This window comes from Diachasmimorpha longicaudata, chromosome 5 (assembly GCF_034640455.1).
Source record: "Diachasmimorpha longicaudata isolate KC_UGA_2023 chromosome 5, iyDiaLong2, whole genome shotgun sequence".
Classification (NCBI taxonomy): domain Eukaryota; kingdom Metazoa; phylum Arthropoda; class Insecta; order Hymenoptera; family Braconidae; genus Diachasmimorpha; species Diachasmimorpha longicaudata.
This window is the reverse complement of record NC_087229.1, coordinates 2,171,142-2,191,088: the sequence shown is the minus strand read 5'-3', so window position 1 is coordinate 2,191,088 and position 19,947 is coordinate 2,171,142. Positions and strand designations below refer to the sequence as shown.

The following is a 19,947-nucleotide window of genomic DNA, read 5'->3' as shown; positions in this document are numbered from 1 at the left end:
CTCTTTTCATTTCATGGCACAATTCTCTTGGCCGAAATTCGGATAGGAAAAATAATCTCCTGAATACCACTCGAGCTTCAAAATACTCGAATATTTCCCTCTAGGTTCCCTGCATACAAACGAAGTCGTCAAGTTTTTCAGGAAAAATCACTCGTGCTTCGCACTCATGATTTTTTAACCTGCAAAACTTGACTCCTTCATTCGTTTGCAACGAATCTATCGGGAAATATTCGATAATTTTGAAGCTCTTGTGGTATTATATGTAACTATTTAATAACACTTCTCAACACGAAACACTATATAAGCTCGATAAACAACAAATACTGCACGACTGACGACACGTGCTAGGGATACTTTACAACATAGCGAATTCTCATGTAAATTCCCTTGAGAACTTGCCATACTCGGGTCAATAGTCTGAACACTAGATGGCGCATTGATATTCCGTGCTTTAGCTATTCTGAGGCCCAACCTCGAGTAAAGAAGATTCTCGCGTGTCAGGTAAGATATCTATTTATTCCCACTCTTGAAATATATGTATATCTTAATAAATCAAGCAGTCTACAACAATATTCGCTATACGTGTAGTGTAGGCGCAAATTACAGTTTGTAATCTCTCGCTGTACTCCCGCGCTCAGGTCACGCCCTACGCATGCGCTTCGCTTGCGCCTGCGCATCCATCCGCTTCGTCTGCGCCTGCACATCAGTCCGATTCCTCTGCGCATCAGTCCCATTCCTTTACGTCGGCGCACTCGAATGCCTGCCAGTCAGTGAGCTATGCCGCTATGTGCGGTCTGCGCAGGCGCTCCGGAGCGCGTGGAGATTGGAGTCGCCACAGTGCGTACACGCACGTACATTGTGGAGTTACCTACCGTGCTCTCCCCTCCCCTCTCCCTTCCCATGACACTCATGTGTCCTTCAGTCCGACTGCCCCACCACGCGCGCTATCCCCTGCCTTTTCCTGTCGCTTTTTTGTTACATACGACATTGGAATTACAGCCCAACGAGCGCAAAGAAGTTTCACTTAAAAAAAGTACGGAATGATTCGTAAAAGTTTTGCTTTTTGCACTGCACCCTCTATAACTTCGATCTGTTCTGTATTCTCGCTTGCGAATGGTGTACCTTCTACGTAATTTTGACAGGATATTTCTCTCCGTGTAGAAGACGTATAATAAATTCCATTGGCTTTGAACAATTAAGGTCCCGAAACATTGCTGACTTCGTCCAAAATAAAGGCATGCTATTACTTTTTACATATTCGATAATTGTATAAATAAATGATTTAAATATTACGGATTGAAATTTTGTTAATACCTCAGTATTCTATTGAATTACTGAAACAAGACCTTTGACATTTCAAGTAAAATAATGGCCGATAATTGCACGGTAATCAAGTGACTAAAGGTAGATGGAAAGTTCAGGACATTGCAACATCTTAAGGGGTTATTCTCATGTGAGCACATCAAAAAATCGATTTTTTTTTTTATATTTTGACAGTAAAACCTATTGAAAACATGCTGTGAAAAATTCAGACCGAAATTCATAGTATTTGATAAGTTACAGCTCATAGTCGCCGACGTATCGTAAGCGATTGTCTACCAGGCTTTCAACTTTAAACGCTTTTTTCTCGAATCATCATTTTCTGAAACGGTCAAGGTCCTACAAGAAAAAATATTCAACCGATTGCTTTAAAATTTACATATGTTCTTCTACTCATTTATAGTTATCGTCCCTACCACAATTGTTTATTTTCGACAATATCTTCATATTTTTTTTAAACGATTTGTAACGAAAAAGAAGGAGATTTTCGTGATTTTTTTTTTGAAGTTCGATATTTTTTTTTGTTTTTAATGAAATTGATTATATTTGGTAGGGACGATAGCCACAGATCTACTGAATAATAATCTATTCGATTTTTTTATGTCAGACAACATGAACAGCCGTTATCACCTTGACCAGTGAACTACCTTTTTTTATTGGGGACTACTTTGACTTAAAAAAAATATATGTTAAAAATGTAAAAAACGAAAAAAAATAATTTTTTCGTATATTTCAAAATGCAAATAAAAATATATTAAAAAATCAACATGATTGAAGTTTGTTGTCGCATAAAAAAAAAATTCCGAAAAAGTGGTCAAATATAGGCGTTCACATGAGAATAACCCCTTAATCAAGTCTTGAATTTTTTAATGTAATAGGCATCTAATCAATTCCATAGTTATTCTATGACTTGAATATTTACCATTTTATCCAACACAATAGTGTTGCAGAAAAAGAATAACAATAACAGGGGAGTCCTATTGCATTGCTAAGAAAACCGTGACATAAGATGCCGCTGTTTTCAGCACCTGTGATAATCATGGAATAGGGCAATATTATTTTATTTGTCATTTATTCATAAAAATTATATTCATTAAAAATCAATAATAAGAGGAGAAATTCATGATCATACCGTCGCAAAAGTATTCATGCCCATAACAACCACTTTGCCAGCAGTCAACACAACCGGATGTTGGGCTCTAAGGAGCATCAGCGGTATCAATTTCTGGGTCCTTAACGACGCGTTGTACCACTTTGCGTTTGTTCTGAAATTTGAAAGAGCAGGTGATGATGTGGAAAGGCAATAAGTAAGAATACGTTAGATGTTGATGCACAATGCGGAGTCCTTCTCAGTCTCAAATTTATAATCGGAAATCTTCGGGATCCTATGGGTCCCACATGCTCAGTTTAGATCTGGGATAATGCCAGAAGATAATAGAGAGAGAAATTCGAATGTCTCACTGGGTTGGTGAATTTATAGAAGGATTATATATGTAAAAATTTTGGCTGTAGAACGTTCCGTGGGCGTATCAATGATTTTTCTTTGATTTCTACGCTCGAATTCATCTCCATATGCGACGAACCATAGAAGTGTAGGAAATTAATATCTCCCACTATTTAATTATACGACACGATCTTCATTCAGTTTTTAACATATGCGTTTTAGTCAAAGACTCGATATAATTCTAGTTGGGTTGATAATCCGATGTGGTTTACTCGCAAGACCGTCGAGAGTGTCTAGCCCTCGGCTCGTCCAGGGAGAGAGGTCTGACCCACAGACAAGGCTCTTTTGTCTATTGAGTTGTTCACGTGTTGGGTTGTTTAGGTCATAAACGGCCGAAGTGTTTGCCCCGGTGATGTTTACAATGGGTCGCTTGTTCGAGCTAATATCAAAATATTCTCCTCGGAAGCGGTTGGGAAATTCATTAAATGATGTGAAGGAAAATTTTTGCGGGTTGTTATGAGAGGCCTTCTTCTTAGAGTCGAAACGAAGACTGCTCTGTGCACCTGGGCCACCCGAGCTATCCCATAAACAAGCGTGAGGTATCGTATACCTGTGGTGACTCAGCGTCAGATTTTCATCTGAAAAAATGACGAATGCAGCGTTTTTTATGAGGAATACCGTGTTGTATACCCCAATATTTCAATTCACATTTTCTGTATTTTCCTAATTCACCTGATTATTTTTCCTCTCCAAATTTCAGCCAATAGAATTGCGCCATTTGTTGATATTTTGTATAGCCTACCTCGAATTTTAGCGATTATTTTTCCCATCCAAATCTTGGCCAATAGGATTGCACCATTCGACGTTATTTTGTATAGCCAACACGGTATTTCAGCGGAAATTCTTGGAAATTTCACTGGGAACTTTTCATGTTGCCTATATAAAAAAAAACAAATGATGAAGTAACCCTCAATTGTATCTCACAAATTGGATGGCAATTCGTTGAAAATTATGTCTCACGAGATCGTCCGCGCGTGCTACGCACGCGCCTTCTTTTCCATATCATAAGAATTGAAAACTGTAGAAAATGAATGCTCTTAGTCTATCTTCGAAGTTAAAATTAAAACTTATGGAAAAAGACAATTGGGAAAATCTTAATATATTCCGATTGCTCTAAGATTGCATATACTATACAGTGCAAGGCAGCATACGGTATACAGAATCGAGAATATTTCCGCAAATTTGAGATTTAGCTATAGTAGCGACAGCAGTCAGTCAAGTCAGGAAGAGCGCGTTCTAAGTCTCATATACCAGAAAAAATGGAAAATTTCGATTGTATTAAATGTCAAATAACGATCATGGTAGGAAAAAATAGTTTCCTATTCATTACTCGTATAGTTCTGTATATACCCAGTTTTTTACTGTGTTAGAATTTCTCTCGCTCCCCAAGAAAATTTTCAAAGTCTCCCATGAGCAAACTCTGGAAAATGCAACGTATAATTGTCCATGGTTAAAAACATCCTTTGAGGCGTTGAGGGAAGCTTTTCCCTCATTAGGGGGGGGGGGAGATTAATTTTAAAAAATGCAGCTTGACGCGCATCAGTTCTCGGCGACGGCAAGCGAGAATACACAATAACCCCCCACGATTCAAAAATTAATTTCTCCCCCTCTAGTTGTGTGCGGGGTAGTAACCGTGATGATCAACTCAAAGAAAAAATAGTCTTCCAGTTTGATCCTTCCCTACGGTTGTAAGTCGCATTCCCTTCACATAACCAAGAACATCGTTGCTTGCGAATTACTCTTCGTGAGTAGTAGTGCAGGAGACCGTGTTGTCGCACCAAGGTGTATACCTGCGACTTACAACCGTAGGGAAGGTTCAAACTGGATGTCTGCAAAAAAATCGCCTTTTTAATTTTTATTAATGAAACCATTAACTCCAAACCCATGCCACTTGCGTTCAATAAACATTTACAGGAGTGGGACGGATTTTGAAATGAAAACCAAAATAATGTTCCAACAATTATAATTGACATTACAACATATGTTAAGAACTATGAACAAACATTAACATGAATACATCCTTTGTATCACTTATCTGTGATTCCGGAGAGCTTTATCTATTTTAATCATAAAATCAATTAGTCTTCAGTTTTCTCTGTTATATATAAAAAATACATATGTTTAGTAATACTTTTTCTTCTAAAACAGGGCCACATATTGAAATAAATTCTGAATAAATACTAATGTTAATGAATAGATTATTATAATTCCATCTGTTTTGGTTGTTAAAGCTAAATGAGTATCAACCTTACTGCTATGAAGTTGGCAGTCTTTAAAAGTGAAAAATCAGATTCTTAAAGAGCTCAAGCTTGTCAATGTTTCATTTTTGCGTAAAAAAATAACAGTGTTAAACTTGTTATAGAACTCAATTTTTGTGTGAAAAAATAACAGTTTAGAACTTGTTATAGAAAAAATTTTCAATTTTGCAATTGAAATCCAGGGCAAATAGCACGTCATTACAGCTATTCAGCTTTCAGTTTCTGAAACAAAAAAGATTATCTGTTCTTAATAAGTGTTTAATAAATGATTCAATGCATTTTCATTTATATTTCCATAGAAAATTTTTTTTATTAATGTTCTAATGAAAATATTATACTGAATTCTGCTTGAAACTAAGCCAACATTAGATGAAAATATTGCAATATTCTCTTGCATTGAAGGGAGAATAATGAAAAATGAAAAGTAATTAAATTTGGATAACCATAACCATTAATAAAAAAAAGTACCTCATTCGCGACGTCCATCGCCTCTCCAGATGCAGATTCAGCTGCCCCTCGTTTGAGAATGAGAGGAGGTGCTTCGACAGCATCATCCAACTCATCTTCATTGAGGGCTACATCCTCAGTCAGGACTGCGATGTCATCCATGCTGTTAATGTTCAGAACAAAACCATCCCCACGACGATCAACTCGACCTTTAATGGTCATTTTGATTCCCTCGATTAAATCTTCTCTCGGGATGTATGTTACCACGTGAATGGTCATGCGATGAACCCTTGTACAAAACATGCCACATCCATAACTTGAACCACTTACCGTGGTAATGCTTCTGAATGGCTCTTTGAGCCATCCAGTGATCTGGACTGGCCCGCGAGCAGCACAAACGTTCTTCATCTCAATTTTTTCATAGGAGATGACCTTCGACCTTCCATTGTCAGCTCCATTCGTAATGTTAAATGTGCCAAGGATGTCGAAGGTGCTCCCACGTCCAAATTGAAATTCTTTGTCGCTCACAGTGTCCGTTGATCGCCGATACTGTGGATTGGCCGCTTTAATAATTCCTCCAGTGATTTTTATTATCTAAAAAGTAAAATTTCAAATTTTGAATATATTCTCATAGATATTCATACAGATATCCGCATAGATATTCATATAGATATTCATTTTTTTCCAAAATAGAAAACTGAACTGGGCATTTATGTTATTTATTCGTTGATATTTTTTTTCCCTCAAGGTTCCCTACAAATAAATAACGTACGTTCTTACGTTCATTTGTTTGCAACGAACCTATCGGGAAATATACGATAATTTCGGAGCTCTTGTGGTATTATATGCGATAATTTTTTTATAATTCTGCGGGTAGGCTATATATAAAAAAAACAAACGATAACTTAACCAAATAAACCTCTCTTCATTTCATGGCACAATTCTCCCGAGTGGAAATTATGATCAGGTCCAAACCAGGATTGGATCAAGTTGCGCCTGATGTTAGATCAGAAAATGACATGATGACTTGATCAAGCCCTGATCAGTAGTGTAACGGCGTTTTAAATCAAGACTTGATCAAGTCAACCTTATTTCAATCTGATGATGCGAATAAACAATCATTATTAGCTGAAAACAAAAAATAATTCAATTTTTTCACTACGGTTAATCTATCTTAATGGATATCTTTCATTGTTAACAGTGAAAAACGACATGTGATTTTACCGACGCTGGGGCTCGAACCTGCGATGTTCCGATTATCAGTCCTATGCCCGACCGACTAGGCTAACCGAATCTTATGATTAAGTCAACTCTATTTTGCCTATACCATCTCTATCGAGGTATCCGTTAACTTTGTAATTATTTCCGGATGTGCGCGTATATTTTACAAGATTTTTTCGGTCAGGATTCAATTCCGTTGATGACAAAGATTTAAATAGTAATATAATAATAATGAGCAAATCGAAGTTAGAGAACTATTTTCCTCTTCAAAATAATTTACTTATAAATTTACTACGTCTACACATATTTACACAAAAAAAACACTTGAATAAACTACATTATATACCTGATTCATAATGGTCTAGCTTTAGCTTCTCATGTATTTAATGTAGTCTGTAGTTTTCGAGATCTGGACGATTGGATCCAAACTTAATCAGAATCATCCGATCAGACTAAGCTTAGACTGATTGGATGAGAACCTGATTCGGTTCTACCTGGGCTATTTATGTTCCGATGAACTGGATCCAAATTTGATCAGTTTCCCATCAATATCACGTGATCAGACTCAGATCAAGATGATCAGATCAAAACCTGATCATAATTCATCTTAGGTAGTTCGGAACAGGGTCACTTGATCAAAACTTGATCAGTTCCTCATCAGGCATGGCCTGATCAGCCAAACCTGACGAATACCGGATCAAATACTGATCCAACATCAGAGCGGCCTGAGGAAATTTCCACTCGGGCTCTTTGCCGAAATTTGGATAGGAAAAATAATCTCCTGAATACCACTCGAGCTTCAACATTATCGAGTATTTCCCTCTAGGTTCCCTGCATACAAACGAAGTCGTCAAATTTTTCAGGAAAAATCATTTTCCTGAAAATTTGACGATTTTTTAACCTGAAAAACTTGACTCCTTCATTTGTTTGCAACGAATCTATCGGGAAATACTCGATAATTTTGAAGCTCTTGTGGTATTATATGTGACAATTTCACTTTTTTTCTTTTTGCATGGAAATCACTGTACCTGATACATCTTGATCTCATCATTATATTTGAGAGCATCATCCCCCCAGCAAAGTATGCGAACCCTTCTGCCATCATTGTTATTTAAAATGCACTTGTAAATCCACTTAGATGGAGATTTTGGCAACTCCCTCAGGCCTTCAATGCAGTCGACGTAGCCGATGATTTTCCCAAGAAAAAAAATGACATTAGTCTCCGAAGTCGTGTCAATGATAGGTTATGATAAATGCATAATAAATTTTTGAAATATGCCCATTTTAAAAAAATAATAATAAGAATACTTACATGAGTGTAGCTCCAACATTGAAATGATCAATGGCTCTGTTGCTCGTATATTTAATAGGTGGAGATGTCATGATGTTTCACGATTATAAATTATCTCCTTTTTATTATAGGATAAAAACACTTAAACACGTTGCCAAATGTGATGGTTTTTACCGGTTCATTTGTTCCAGTCCAATGTGCGACTAATATAATCGACAGATGTCGCTTCGGTTTCTGTCTTACGCTTACGCATTTTCGAGATATTTCTTCGAGAAATATCGATATCGATCTGTACACGGGTGTCCTTTTTATAATAGGATGGTGTAATTCTATCGGCCAAGATTTGGATGGGAAAAATAATCCCCCGAATACCACTCGAACTTCGAAATTATCTGATATTTCCCTCAAGGTTCCCTACAAACAAATAAGCTTGTCAAGTTTTCCAGAAAAATCACTCGCCCTTCGCGCTCGTGATTTTGAAACTGGAAAACTTGACACGTTCATTTGTTTGCAACGAACCTATCGGGAAATATCCGATAATTTCGGAGCTCTTGTGGTATTATATGCGATAATTTTTTGAATATTTTGGTGAACAAACGACACTTAACCAAATAAACCTCTTTTCATGTCATGGCACAATTCTCTTGGCCGAAATTTGGATAGGAAAAATAATCCCCTGAATACCACTCGAGCTTCAAAATTATAGAATATTTCCCTCTAGGTTCCCTGCATACAAATGAAGTCGTCAAGTTTTTCAGGAAAAATCACTCGTGCTTCGCACTCGTGATTTTTTAGCCTGAAAAACTTGACTCCTTCATTTGTTTGCAACGAATCTATCGGGAAATATTCGATAATTTTGAACCACTTGTGGTATTATATGTGAAAATTTTCCAATTGAATAACCCCTAGCGGCCATACCTTAAATGAAATTTCTTCCAATAAAGACTAATCCGCTGCAAAATTCCTCAACATTCTAGACCCTATGTGTTGTCTTTTTATGCATGAAAAAGGACGAGGTTATTTTGTATTGTATATTTTTGATCGTTCAACGATTCGGATGAGCGGATGGAGAAAAACATGTTTTTTTTAACATCTGTTTGGATAAACCCCCCGGTGACTTTCGGTTAGAAAATTCCTCATTTAACAACGCCACTTCCTTTAAAATTATGCTCAAACTCATGCAGTCCCATACTTCACTCCCATCCATAGCTCTTTATAATAAAAAAACTCCCTTGATACTCTCTCCAACTCAATCCCTTACAAGCCGGGCTTTTATGACGAGAAAATTTCCCATATTTCCGGAGAAGGTTGCCGATGTCTTCTCCAAAACAAGCATGCATTTTTTATGGCTAATCTTTTCCTTTGGCCAACACCTCCAAAAAGGGGACAAGACCTTCTCAAGAACAGGAAGATTGAAGTGACCAAGTCAGTCGAATAGTATCAAGTGAACGAACAACTTCACTTCGTAATCCTCACGCTCATCTGGGTCCCTCCATTTTAATCGAAATTTAAACATTTGAGGAATCAACATAAAATAAAATCATTGTAGTATTCAGAATCTAAATTTATAGTGCTGTTTTGTGTTTTTGATTGTAATAACATTCAATGTAAAATAAAGTTAAGTAAAGTGACAGTTTCCAATTTTATTCGTTTTTTATTCTTTCAAGTGAAGTTAATTCATTAGCTTGAAAAGTGCACAGGATAGTCTAATTAATTTCACGTACATCCAACGACACATGTCTCAAAACCTTCCCCTCCATTTTTTCCGCAGATCCTCACACCCATAAAACTGAGGATTCCTTTAATTTTAAGTTCTAATTTGTCAACTAGCAAGGTAGTCACTCCGAGCTGGAAAAATTCTCTGTCAACTCGGCTGTTAGGTAAGTAGTGTTTCGCGATTAACAAATCAGTTTATTTTAAGAATAAATCTGTGTTCAAAATTTATTTATTGAGAATCTAACAACAGCGTTGACGATCTCCATGACGGGTTGAAGATCGAGTCAGTTCTCCTAACAACGAGGGCGAGGGCCGATTAGAACACCTCTATATATTATTCAAATGATACCTACTCTTAATTTACCATAATTATTGTTAAAACACCTCACTATAATTCATGGGCAATTATATTCATCAAAGACGAGTGTGCAACGAATTTATTTCGAAAATTAAGCTTTTTAGTGAAGGTTTTTACTACAATAAGTTCTAAACTGACTCTTAGCGTGTTGGATTTTGGGGTTTTGCCCACAACAAAATTCACCCTGCTATAAAATAATTTAATATACAGAAAATATTTAGTAGTCTACTTTTATGAGCCCCTCCTCCATTGAATAATGAAAGGGGAATCCCCATGAGGATTATCCGCTATAGTTTTCCCCAATTACGTCTGGTGACCAGAAAGAACCAGGATGGGTGCAAGGGTGTAGCGGAACTAGGTTTCTGCACTACATATAATTTAAACGTTCGTTTAACGAAAATAATACGTCGTTTATTAAATATTATAATTAACTATACACAGTGTGTCGCGTGCCGAATATAATATTACTGGTCTCTTTCGAGCACACGATTGCCGGTTGTCGGCAAGTAATTTGCCGAGAGTAGGGATAATTGCGTGAGGACTTTTGCCGATCGGACTACAATAACATTGTAGGAGTGAGACAGAAGGTATCGTCTCGTCTCATTCCGACAGTGTTGGAATGTAGCTAGCGCTACAAGGGGAGGGAGCCCTATTGCCCGCTGAGGTTGAGTGTGAACTCTGGGCCTCACGAGATTTAGTTAGCTACCCAGCTAGCCAAAATCCGACTTGCTGCCTTGTCACTGTCGACAAAAATTGCTGACCCACTGTCCTGGCACTGTCGACAGTGGCAAAGTAGAAAGATCGACAGTACATCGACACTAGTAAGCGGATTAATTTCGAGGGTCGTTTTTTATGGGGCCCCATTAGACCTCTCTTACGAGCCAGGCTCGATGACTCAGAAGGGATGGTAGACCCTTTTTTGAGAGATCCACGGTAGATGACACTACCGTGAATTTCGATGGACCAGTAGATGGCAGTAGGTTGGGGGATGGTGGGGAAAAAATTGGGGTCCGTTTTTCATTTAGCAAAATTCTTACAAAGGTTATGAAACAGGGCTGCTAAATGAGTTAGATGAATAGAAAAAGAAAAACAGTATGACGAGGGAAGAACAATGGATGAGGAATCATTGGAAAAATCGCCAATACCCCTGCGTCCATCCGTTTACTTAAGCAGCCCGCCTGCAACTAACGCTCTGGTGTATCGACCGCCGGCGACCAGAACGTGGAGATTCGAAAAATTGACCCTACGTCATCTACTGGAAGGTTTTCAGAGCAAAAGGTCATAAAGCAATAGTAGTGAAAGGCTTATGAGGGGCCTAAGGATGGACCCTTTGACAACGATACTTTTTTTTTATTCTCCCTCATAATCACCCAACGACAGCGCTGGCTAGCTGGGTAGTATAGTTCATAGTAAACATTCATAGTGTTTACTGCCTCTTGAGTGAATAGTGATATTTTAAGTGATAATCTGATATAACTAAAATTTAAAACAGTGTGTATTGTTTTCTACCCCATAATCCAGTATAGCGCATTCGATTCTGATGATTTTTCATTGACTTGTGAGCGTTCTCAGCGAAAAAATAATTTAAAGGTTTCGCTCGAGACGGTGACTCCAGTATGATATTTCAAAGTGCTAGGGAAACTCTACAGAGATATTATTGAGAGTGCTTGGTATGTGTGGACAGACGTTAATGGTCTGTCCATAGTTGTGTTTAATCCATGTCAGTATTTTATAGTTTTTTTTCTCTGAACAGTACCGAAATGTTTAGAATAGTTTTAATAAACAGAATGAGACAAGGAACAGAAAGGAGTGAATAACCAAGGACCTCTTATCAAATGGGTCTGGAGTGTGAAAACTTTAGTCACGAAGAATCAGTTGCTCTGGAGATATCACGAGAGAAAGATATAACTTCTGCGTGCGATGAAGAAAAGATTAAACTTCATAGTCAAATCGTTTTGATACTATTTAGATAATCTCTATCTCTAATCCAATAGATATCTTGCATTATTTTCATATCAATATGAAAGTTTCCAACTTTTAACTCTATTTTTAGAGCACAATTCTGTTTCAGGTAAAAATATAGTTAACTCTCCCTAATTTCACTCCGGAATTATCCAACTATCACAATTTTTCATTGCCTTAGGCTGGGTTTTAACAAGAAAATGCAATTGAACTTGCGAAGTCATCAAGTTAATTTAACAAAAAATAAAGCCATCAAGTTTTTCTAGAAAAATTACTCGCGTTTCGCGCTCGTGATTTTCTTATCTGAAGGCCTGGACTCTTTCAGTTGTTTGCAAGTAATCTATCGGGAAATGCCCGATAAATTTTGAAGCTCTTGTCATATTATAAATGATAATTTTTACAATGATTCCAAATTTATACATCCAATCGCGAAAACGTGTGATGCACTAAAGTATCGTCATTCGCACCTGGCGACCCAGTCATGATATTTTGGAAACTCGTAAATGACTTGGCAGGATATCGCATTGCACACAAACACCTCAATTGACACATACATAGTTTCCTTCAAATCCGAGCTGGCGTCCATCACTCGTTGACCTACGAAGCAATCGGCAAATAGATGTATAATCTGAGTTATGAGATTAACAACGAATTTCGCCATTTTTTTCCAATTATCCATACTGTTCACTATCTAATATTGTTCGAGTGTGAGTATTTCAAGCGACATTATTAAAAAACAACGATTTCAAGAGATTTCATTACCTGTACACCAGTTATACTGATTAAGATCATGTTAAGGCCAACGATGCCGAGGAAAGACCAGAGGTAAATATCTCTGACATTTTCTGCAAACCTGTTTATTGGAATTTTATTATCAATCGCGTCCTACGATATCATCAAATTGTCACCACATACTCTATTGCCCGACCGTGAATCATTGCACAACGTTTCATGTACTCATAACATTCGTCATCGTTTGTAGAATCATCACGTGGTGGGAGATGGTCAATTGCATATCTGGAACAAGAAAAAATTGCTTTGAGAGGTGCGTGCTTGAACAGAGATAATTATTCAGTGAAAATTACGTAGAAGTTTCGTAATCCGGAAGCGAGAATACAGGACCGATAAAAATTGAGGAAAGTTTGGTCATTTTTACGGAGCTTTCCGTAGGTTTTTCAAAATCGTTTGTAGTTTTTATCAGACCATAGTTCCTGGAGTCTCCCCAGGTGCGATTGGACGATGGAATGAAGATTGAATGAAGCTTGTTTGAGAATTCACCAAGATGGATGGAGCCAAAATTCTCAAGGTGGAACCAAGCTTCGATGAAGTTCCATTGTAGGTTATCAAAAAAACCATTGTAGGTCAAAATACATCCCTCTAGTAACCTGGCTATTGAGCGAATCCTTGCTTCCATATGACAAATATAGATTTCAGACTGGAATATCCAGCTTCGATCGAGGCTTCGCCGACCATTCTCGATCAATCCTTCGAATTGTCGGATAATTCCCCAATAATTAACTACCATCAATAACTCCTTAAAGTCTTTTAGTGGAATATAATTGGCTACAGTGAGGTATGTTATTTATGAACCTGAATTGAGTGTTGAGGCGTGATGTTCAAGTCTTTCTTGATTTTTCTTCGTATTAGAGCTATGAAAATTATTACTGGGTAATTTCGCCTCATCTGTCCCTCAATTTTCGCCACTTGGTTCCCATAATGCGCGCTATATGCCATATTTTTCCTTCTTCGCATTTTTCCTCCTAAAACCATTTTCAAAATACTAAAAATTGCTAGTCCTATCACTACATTCCTAGTCCCCATGGCCATCGCCAGCGTTTCGGGGGACCTTGACCCGACTCGAACTTTATGAGCCCCAATATTTCTAATACTATATTTCCAGTACTCCTTTACTCCGGGAATTCCCCAATTTCACAGTGGCGAGCCAATCACAGCGTTTCTCTCTAGATTTTATTGACACATAAAAGCTGCTACTTGCCCATTTTTCAGTCAGTTACAACTGTATCATCGTGCATACTGCACAAATCATGATTCACTAAATATATTTTCTGTTTGATTAAGAAATGTTGTGTTTTCAGTTTTAACTAATTCACCTTAATATCCGGACAAAGTATTCGCGGCGTTCGGAAGTATCTTTCAATTAATACACTGGGAGAAAAGTCTGTGAAAAATTACAACAGTAAACGGCACTATAAAATTACAACGTCTATCATTTTTTATTTGATGTTAAATGAAAAATTGATGGAAACCTTTGTAAAATTCCAATCTAGGTCACTTCATTTTATTGGGCCTTCTTACTGTGCCTTCTTATTGTGCCATACAGCAATTTTTCGGTAAATCATTATGATTGGTTAGCGATGAGCACCGAACATAGTCGATTACTCCCAACGTTGGGCTTGGTCATGAGAAATTCAAATTTTGAATTTTTACGAGGCCGCTATAAAAATTTCCCTGAGCAGATAAAGAAATTCTACTAGACGGCATAGTAATTTTTCGCAGGTCTGCAGTTTGCTCCGAGATTGTGAGCCAGCACAATAATTTTTATCGGAATGACACTATAAAAATTTTCATATTTTTCGCTCCATATAAAAATTATATGGGCTGCACGGAAGATTTACGTCTGAGTGTGAATCAGTCTTAGATTCGACAATAAAATCAAGCTTCGTACAATCATGAGCCCTCTATCCTGGAGTAATACGGTTCTTTCAAGATTGAATTACGATTCGAAGGAAAATATACCGCTCCAGTTGAATTAATATAAGAATCAACGATGAAAGCAAGATTCCAGCTTCCACGCTGGGTCTCCCAAGCTCGATCTACACAATTCTGGATCTACCTTTATTGGAGCTGACATTTCGAATGTTTGTCAAAAATTAATTTTCGGATAGAATGCATAGGTCTTTGTACGATTAGTATTTGGTTTATTCTAGTGTTTCCACTTAAGAGTAGAAAACATTTTTGTGAGAGAAAATTTTAGGAAGTTTGGGGGTGATGTGTATGCTCTGTTTTCCTAAATGTATACAGAGGTGTATGAGTGGGACCATTGTTGATGAGAGACATCAGTTCCAGGGTGTTGTATCCCTTTAGTCTTTTAGTTAGGTCCTCTAAGGAAACGAAGCAGAGCGATTGTGCCTTTCCAGCGTATAAAATAAAAGAATTAAAACGGGATACACACGTCTGATCATTTATCCCATTTCCAATAACCTTGTTTCTATGCTCAGGATGGACATTTCTCACCTGGGTCACTCGGGAATTACGGAACTTATGTGTAACTTTTATTGAACTATTTCTCTATGTGTGCAATTTAATCAGTCATATTTTACGTCACCCCAATCCCTTGAGTAACCCATTTGCATGCTCAGAAAATGTGAACATTATTAGGTCAGTCGAACCAATGACTGTCAAACGTGTCAAAATACCAAATGATGTTGCACACCAGAGCTGATAATACCATGTGTCCACATTGATGGGGCCGAATTCAAAAGGCATAGAAAATCGCTTTGGTAATGTGACGTTAGGATACAGAAGATGAACCGTCAATCTCTCCTGTAATGGTTCAGTTATGTAACTCACACAACTAAACCACATGGCCACTGAATAAACTTATGATTAGTTACATATCAATGGTGAATTACTATGGTAATTATCAGGATAGATAACTCACTCATATATATCTTCACAAATTTCCGTCCAAAAGCGCTGTAATCATGGAGAATATGGAGTCCATTATTTTTCGGGAGAACAGTCCAGTTACATTTTATTTTTTCAAAAAGCTCAATCATCTAAACATTGAATGAGCAATTGACAATTGTATTATCATTAAACTAAGCAATAAATGAAGGAGCTGATCACTAAATACGTTTTCAGCAATCACATGCAAATTGCACTGTTTTGGTCCCAAATTTCTGATTTTTAGTGATTCGTTGAATCTAAATATTATTAAAATCTACAAAAAACTATGGACATAACCAAAAATTATACAAAATCGTGAGTTCAAACTCGTAATGAGAAATTGAGGACACCGTTCAAGAAATTATCTTCACCGTTTTTAAATTCACTAACGAAGTGGTAACACGAGATAAGTTAGTTCATCTCTAAGTTGAATTTTTTAGCGATATCTCTGAAGCTAAAAGGGAGAGCCGAATTTTTGTAATGACATTTGTTGTAGTACTCAATTCGCTCCATAAAAAAAGGATTGTTTGTTGAGGAGCGTGGATGTTGAGTGGTCGCGGGTCGGCAAATTAGAAAATTGTGTCGGAAAAAGGAGATCAAATGAGTACGAAAATCGAGGTATAAAACCCGTCGCGTTTACTTATCACTTGTCCCAAAAAATGCAACATGTACAAAGTCGTCTGAGTGATCGTTGAATAAAGTTAAATTGTGTTGAATCAATTCGATGTTAAACAACCATCACGTTAATTAATTAGCGTTAGACAAGCCCACATGAATTCGTTGATGATTGAGTCTCTATAATTGTTAAAAGAAAGTTGAGATGCGTTAGGGGGTCCCCAGTTCGTTGATAAGACCTGTTCTTACGATTTTCCTACGCGATCGGTTCGACGACTCGATTCTTTTCGGGGTAGTAAGTCCCGAATTATTCTTCTTGGCTGGAACGGCGGTTAATCGGATGACTGCGATGAGACGTGAACCATCACAGTTTTGGGCGGGATAAATTAACTGAAGTAAACGCACTTTTCACTATATTTATTTATTCACAAAGTTATTCAATAATATATACTTGTCACGTATCAATTAACTTATTTAAACACTACTGTATTAATATACAAATAGCGATGCAAGGGGTCGTACACACTAGCAGAGCGACGGGTCTTGTTAGTGGCAGAAAATTTGAAGACAGAGCTAGGTCTTGTCCTTTTTAATGTTCGGTTCTTACTGTCGTAGTCCTTTTTTCGAACTTGAGACTTGCATTAAAAATTATATCAAGGGAGGAAGGGGAATTCTATAACTATTGGTCTAAAAGGTCGACACCTCTCGTGTCATTGGTCAAAGATTGTCGGGGGAGTTAGCCCATTTGTCACTTCTTCTATACGGTTCCAAATTCCTGGGGCTTCCGCGCAAACCGTTGAGCCTAATTGTGGAAAAATTCCTCAATTACTTAATGATACGGAGGGTCGACAGTTTATAGTTGGACTCCGGAAAAGTGCTATAAATGGCAAAAACTAGAAAACGTGTTTCCTAGAGTCCCTTGAGGATTAAAATAATAGAAGTGACCGTGTACCCTAACAATTAACTTGTAGAGTTTTACTGACAAAATCTCTATGCCTTATTTCTAAATTGAGGCCCGAACAAGACCGACGGTCACCGATCCAATGAACCCCGGAAGTGTCCGAAAATCATTAATCAACTTTTTCTTGCCTGAAGGGGCGGATATGGGGTATATAAATGAATATAAAATACAGTGGATTTCACTTTGACTTTTTCTCTATTCGAAATGGCATGAGGACGACACGTCTGTTCTCTACGGATCTCTAGACGGGACTAAAAACTCATCACAAAGCCTAAAAGAATATTCGTCATCTAAATAAAAGAACTCTCTGTTCTTTCTCCCTATGAAATCTTTATTTATGTTTATATAAACACTCGGGTGACACTTCGGCGCCATCGACGTTGATTCACTTTTGTAACCGTCATTTCTCTTTTAATTAATTCTATTTATGAACTTGACTTAATAATCCAATAAAGAGTCTAATTAAATTTTTCCTGTCTCTCCTAGACTTCGAGATATTCATAAAAAACTGTTCACCAATCAAAAGTCACTTATCTCGTTTTCTCCACTTCGCTCCGAAATTGAAAAGCGATCAGCCTCCCACGATAAATGATTAGATAAGCACAACTTACCACATTATAATGATAACAATTATTCGCGTATTTGGTCACCAATACTAAATCTGTGACGAAAGGAACGCTGCAATCCAAAACCACCTCCATATTGTGCCGATTTACCCAAAACGCTGATATCTTCAACAGCATTAAATAGCTACAAAATCCTACAAGTAGAAAGACAAATACATTTTTTTGACAATACCTGTACTGTCAGCATCATGCTGAGAATAGAAAATGTAATAATAGCCATTGTAATGTGTCTTCTCATGGATTGATAAGGCCATTGACCCATAAAAGTCGTCACGTCTTTCATCATTTTGTAATAGGGGTGGTTCCAAAATTTGCCACCGTCAGCCATTTCTGGAAACTCGTATCAATTCAACTGATCCACAGCAAAATGAACATCAGCTTGATCGAAATTAATTTAAAAATACTGATGGAAAAATGACTTTCACCAAGAATTATTGATAGGACCAGCAGTTAAGAGTTCATGTTTAAATCTCTTCCTCCGCTAAACATATCACGTACTAGCGGCTGCGTTGAGGTTTAGGCCCGTCTAAGAATCAGCGATGAATTAACTATTGGCTGGCGGGGTGGAAAAGAAAGAGCAATGTGTGATTGACAGTGATGCAGTGAATTTTTTAAATACTTCACGAGAAGTACGATTTTTATTTCATGGCAAATTGATCAGCAATTGATTTTCACACCTTTCAATAATCAAAATGAGAAGAACGACTTTACGGCGCCGACCGGGAGTTACTCGAGACAAGGAAAATAGGAATAGAATGGAAAATAGTATTCAAAAGTATAAAGAGAATTAAATCCTTAGCACAGAGGGTACTACGGTAGTGGGTTTTCTTCTAGAATCGAATTATTTGATAATCCTGAAGTTAGCAGAAGTAGTATATTTCGATACAAGTGCAACGGGGTGTTTTGACTCGTGTGATTGGCAGTCCTCGGCTTGGCCTCGGGCCGCCAACTTCACACTCGTTACCACTCCGTCGCACTTGTATCGAAATATAGTATTTGTTAGTAATGTTACGTTCAGCGAGGGGTGAACTGTTCCATTTGTCGTTTACTAGTAAACGAAAAGCCGTTTCGCTTACAAACCTTGACTTGACGTTTACAAATAAACGAAAAACCCCTTTTCCACACTGGCTGAATGTAGCAGTAGTGACAAAATTGTATTTTTCAGGCCTAGCCCGGAAAAAATGATTCTGATGAATGTAGTTTTTTAGTTCGAGCCGCATGCGAAGCTTAATCACTTTCTTACCCGTGATTATGATTTTATTTGAGGCCATTACCACCGAAAATGCATTTCTAATCGAGTGAAGTGAGGTGAGAGATGGGGAAAACTTTGATTACCCCGAGGGAAAAATTAATTTGACCAAATATCCACTTACTTCAGGGAAATATTTATTTTTTCAATCCTTTATTTCTGAAATGGAGCAACTCCCTGACAATTCTGGTTACGGTTGAATTAAGTGAATTCTATGGCTCTAGGCCATCATCATGTTATTCATAACATCGAGTGAACTCCGGCAATAATTATGAGCATTAAATCCCTCAAGACAATCGGAACCTCAGAAAAACATAATAATTATTAATAGAGTTCATTCAGGGTTACGTACAAAATACTCATCTTCTAGCGTAATATGATCATCGTCTTTTAAACCTAACTGATTACATCGGAGCAATACAATTTTCCAAAAATAAATATTTTCTGAAGGAGATGAATATGTGGCACACATAATTTTTTATCTCCGTTTATGTTCAGTTACCATGATATCTCGCATATATATTGAAATTTATTAATTCTAGACGTATTATTATTACCCAAACGATTGACCTTCAGTCATCGATTCCAAGTCCTAGAGCAAATTGACGAAAAAATGTATTGTTTCAGTTCTAAAATTGAGAAGAGATGCGGTGCAGCTGTTAGACTGCAATACTCGTAAGCTCATGAGCACCTCTCATAGCCCCCATCCTCATTCTTCGAGTTCATGGT

General features: G+C 37.4%; 1 protein-coding gene across 1 annotated transcript; it reads right to left on the bottom strand.

The window, feature by feature from the left end:
• Positions 1–935: 935 nt before the first annotated feature.
• Positions 936–19,945, bottom strand: LOC135162733 (odorant receptor 63a-like). The gene is made up of 10 exons (XM_064121517.1): positions 19,343–19,945; positions 18,142–18,495; positions 17,955–18,074; positions 15,760–15,877; positions 15,424–15,688; positions 12,993–13,094; positions 12,840–12,930; positions 12,632–12,768; positions 2,453–2,585; positions 936–2,348 (listed from the first exon to the last, which is right to left on the bottom strand). Exons 2-10 carry the CDS (start codon positions 18,295–18,297, stop codon positions 2,298–2,300), a joined length of 1,173 nt encoding a protein of 390 aa, XP_063977587.1. The 5' UTR covers positions 18,298–18,495; positions 19,343–19,945; the 3' UTR covers positions 936–2,297.
• Between the last annotated feature and the right edge of the window lie 2 nt (positions 19,946–19,947).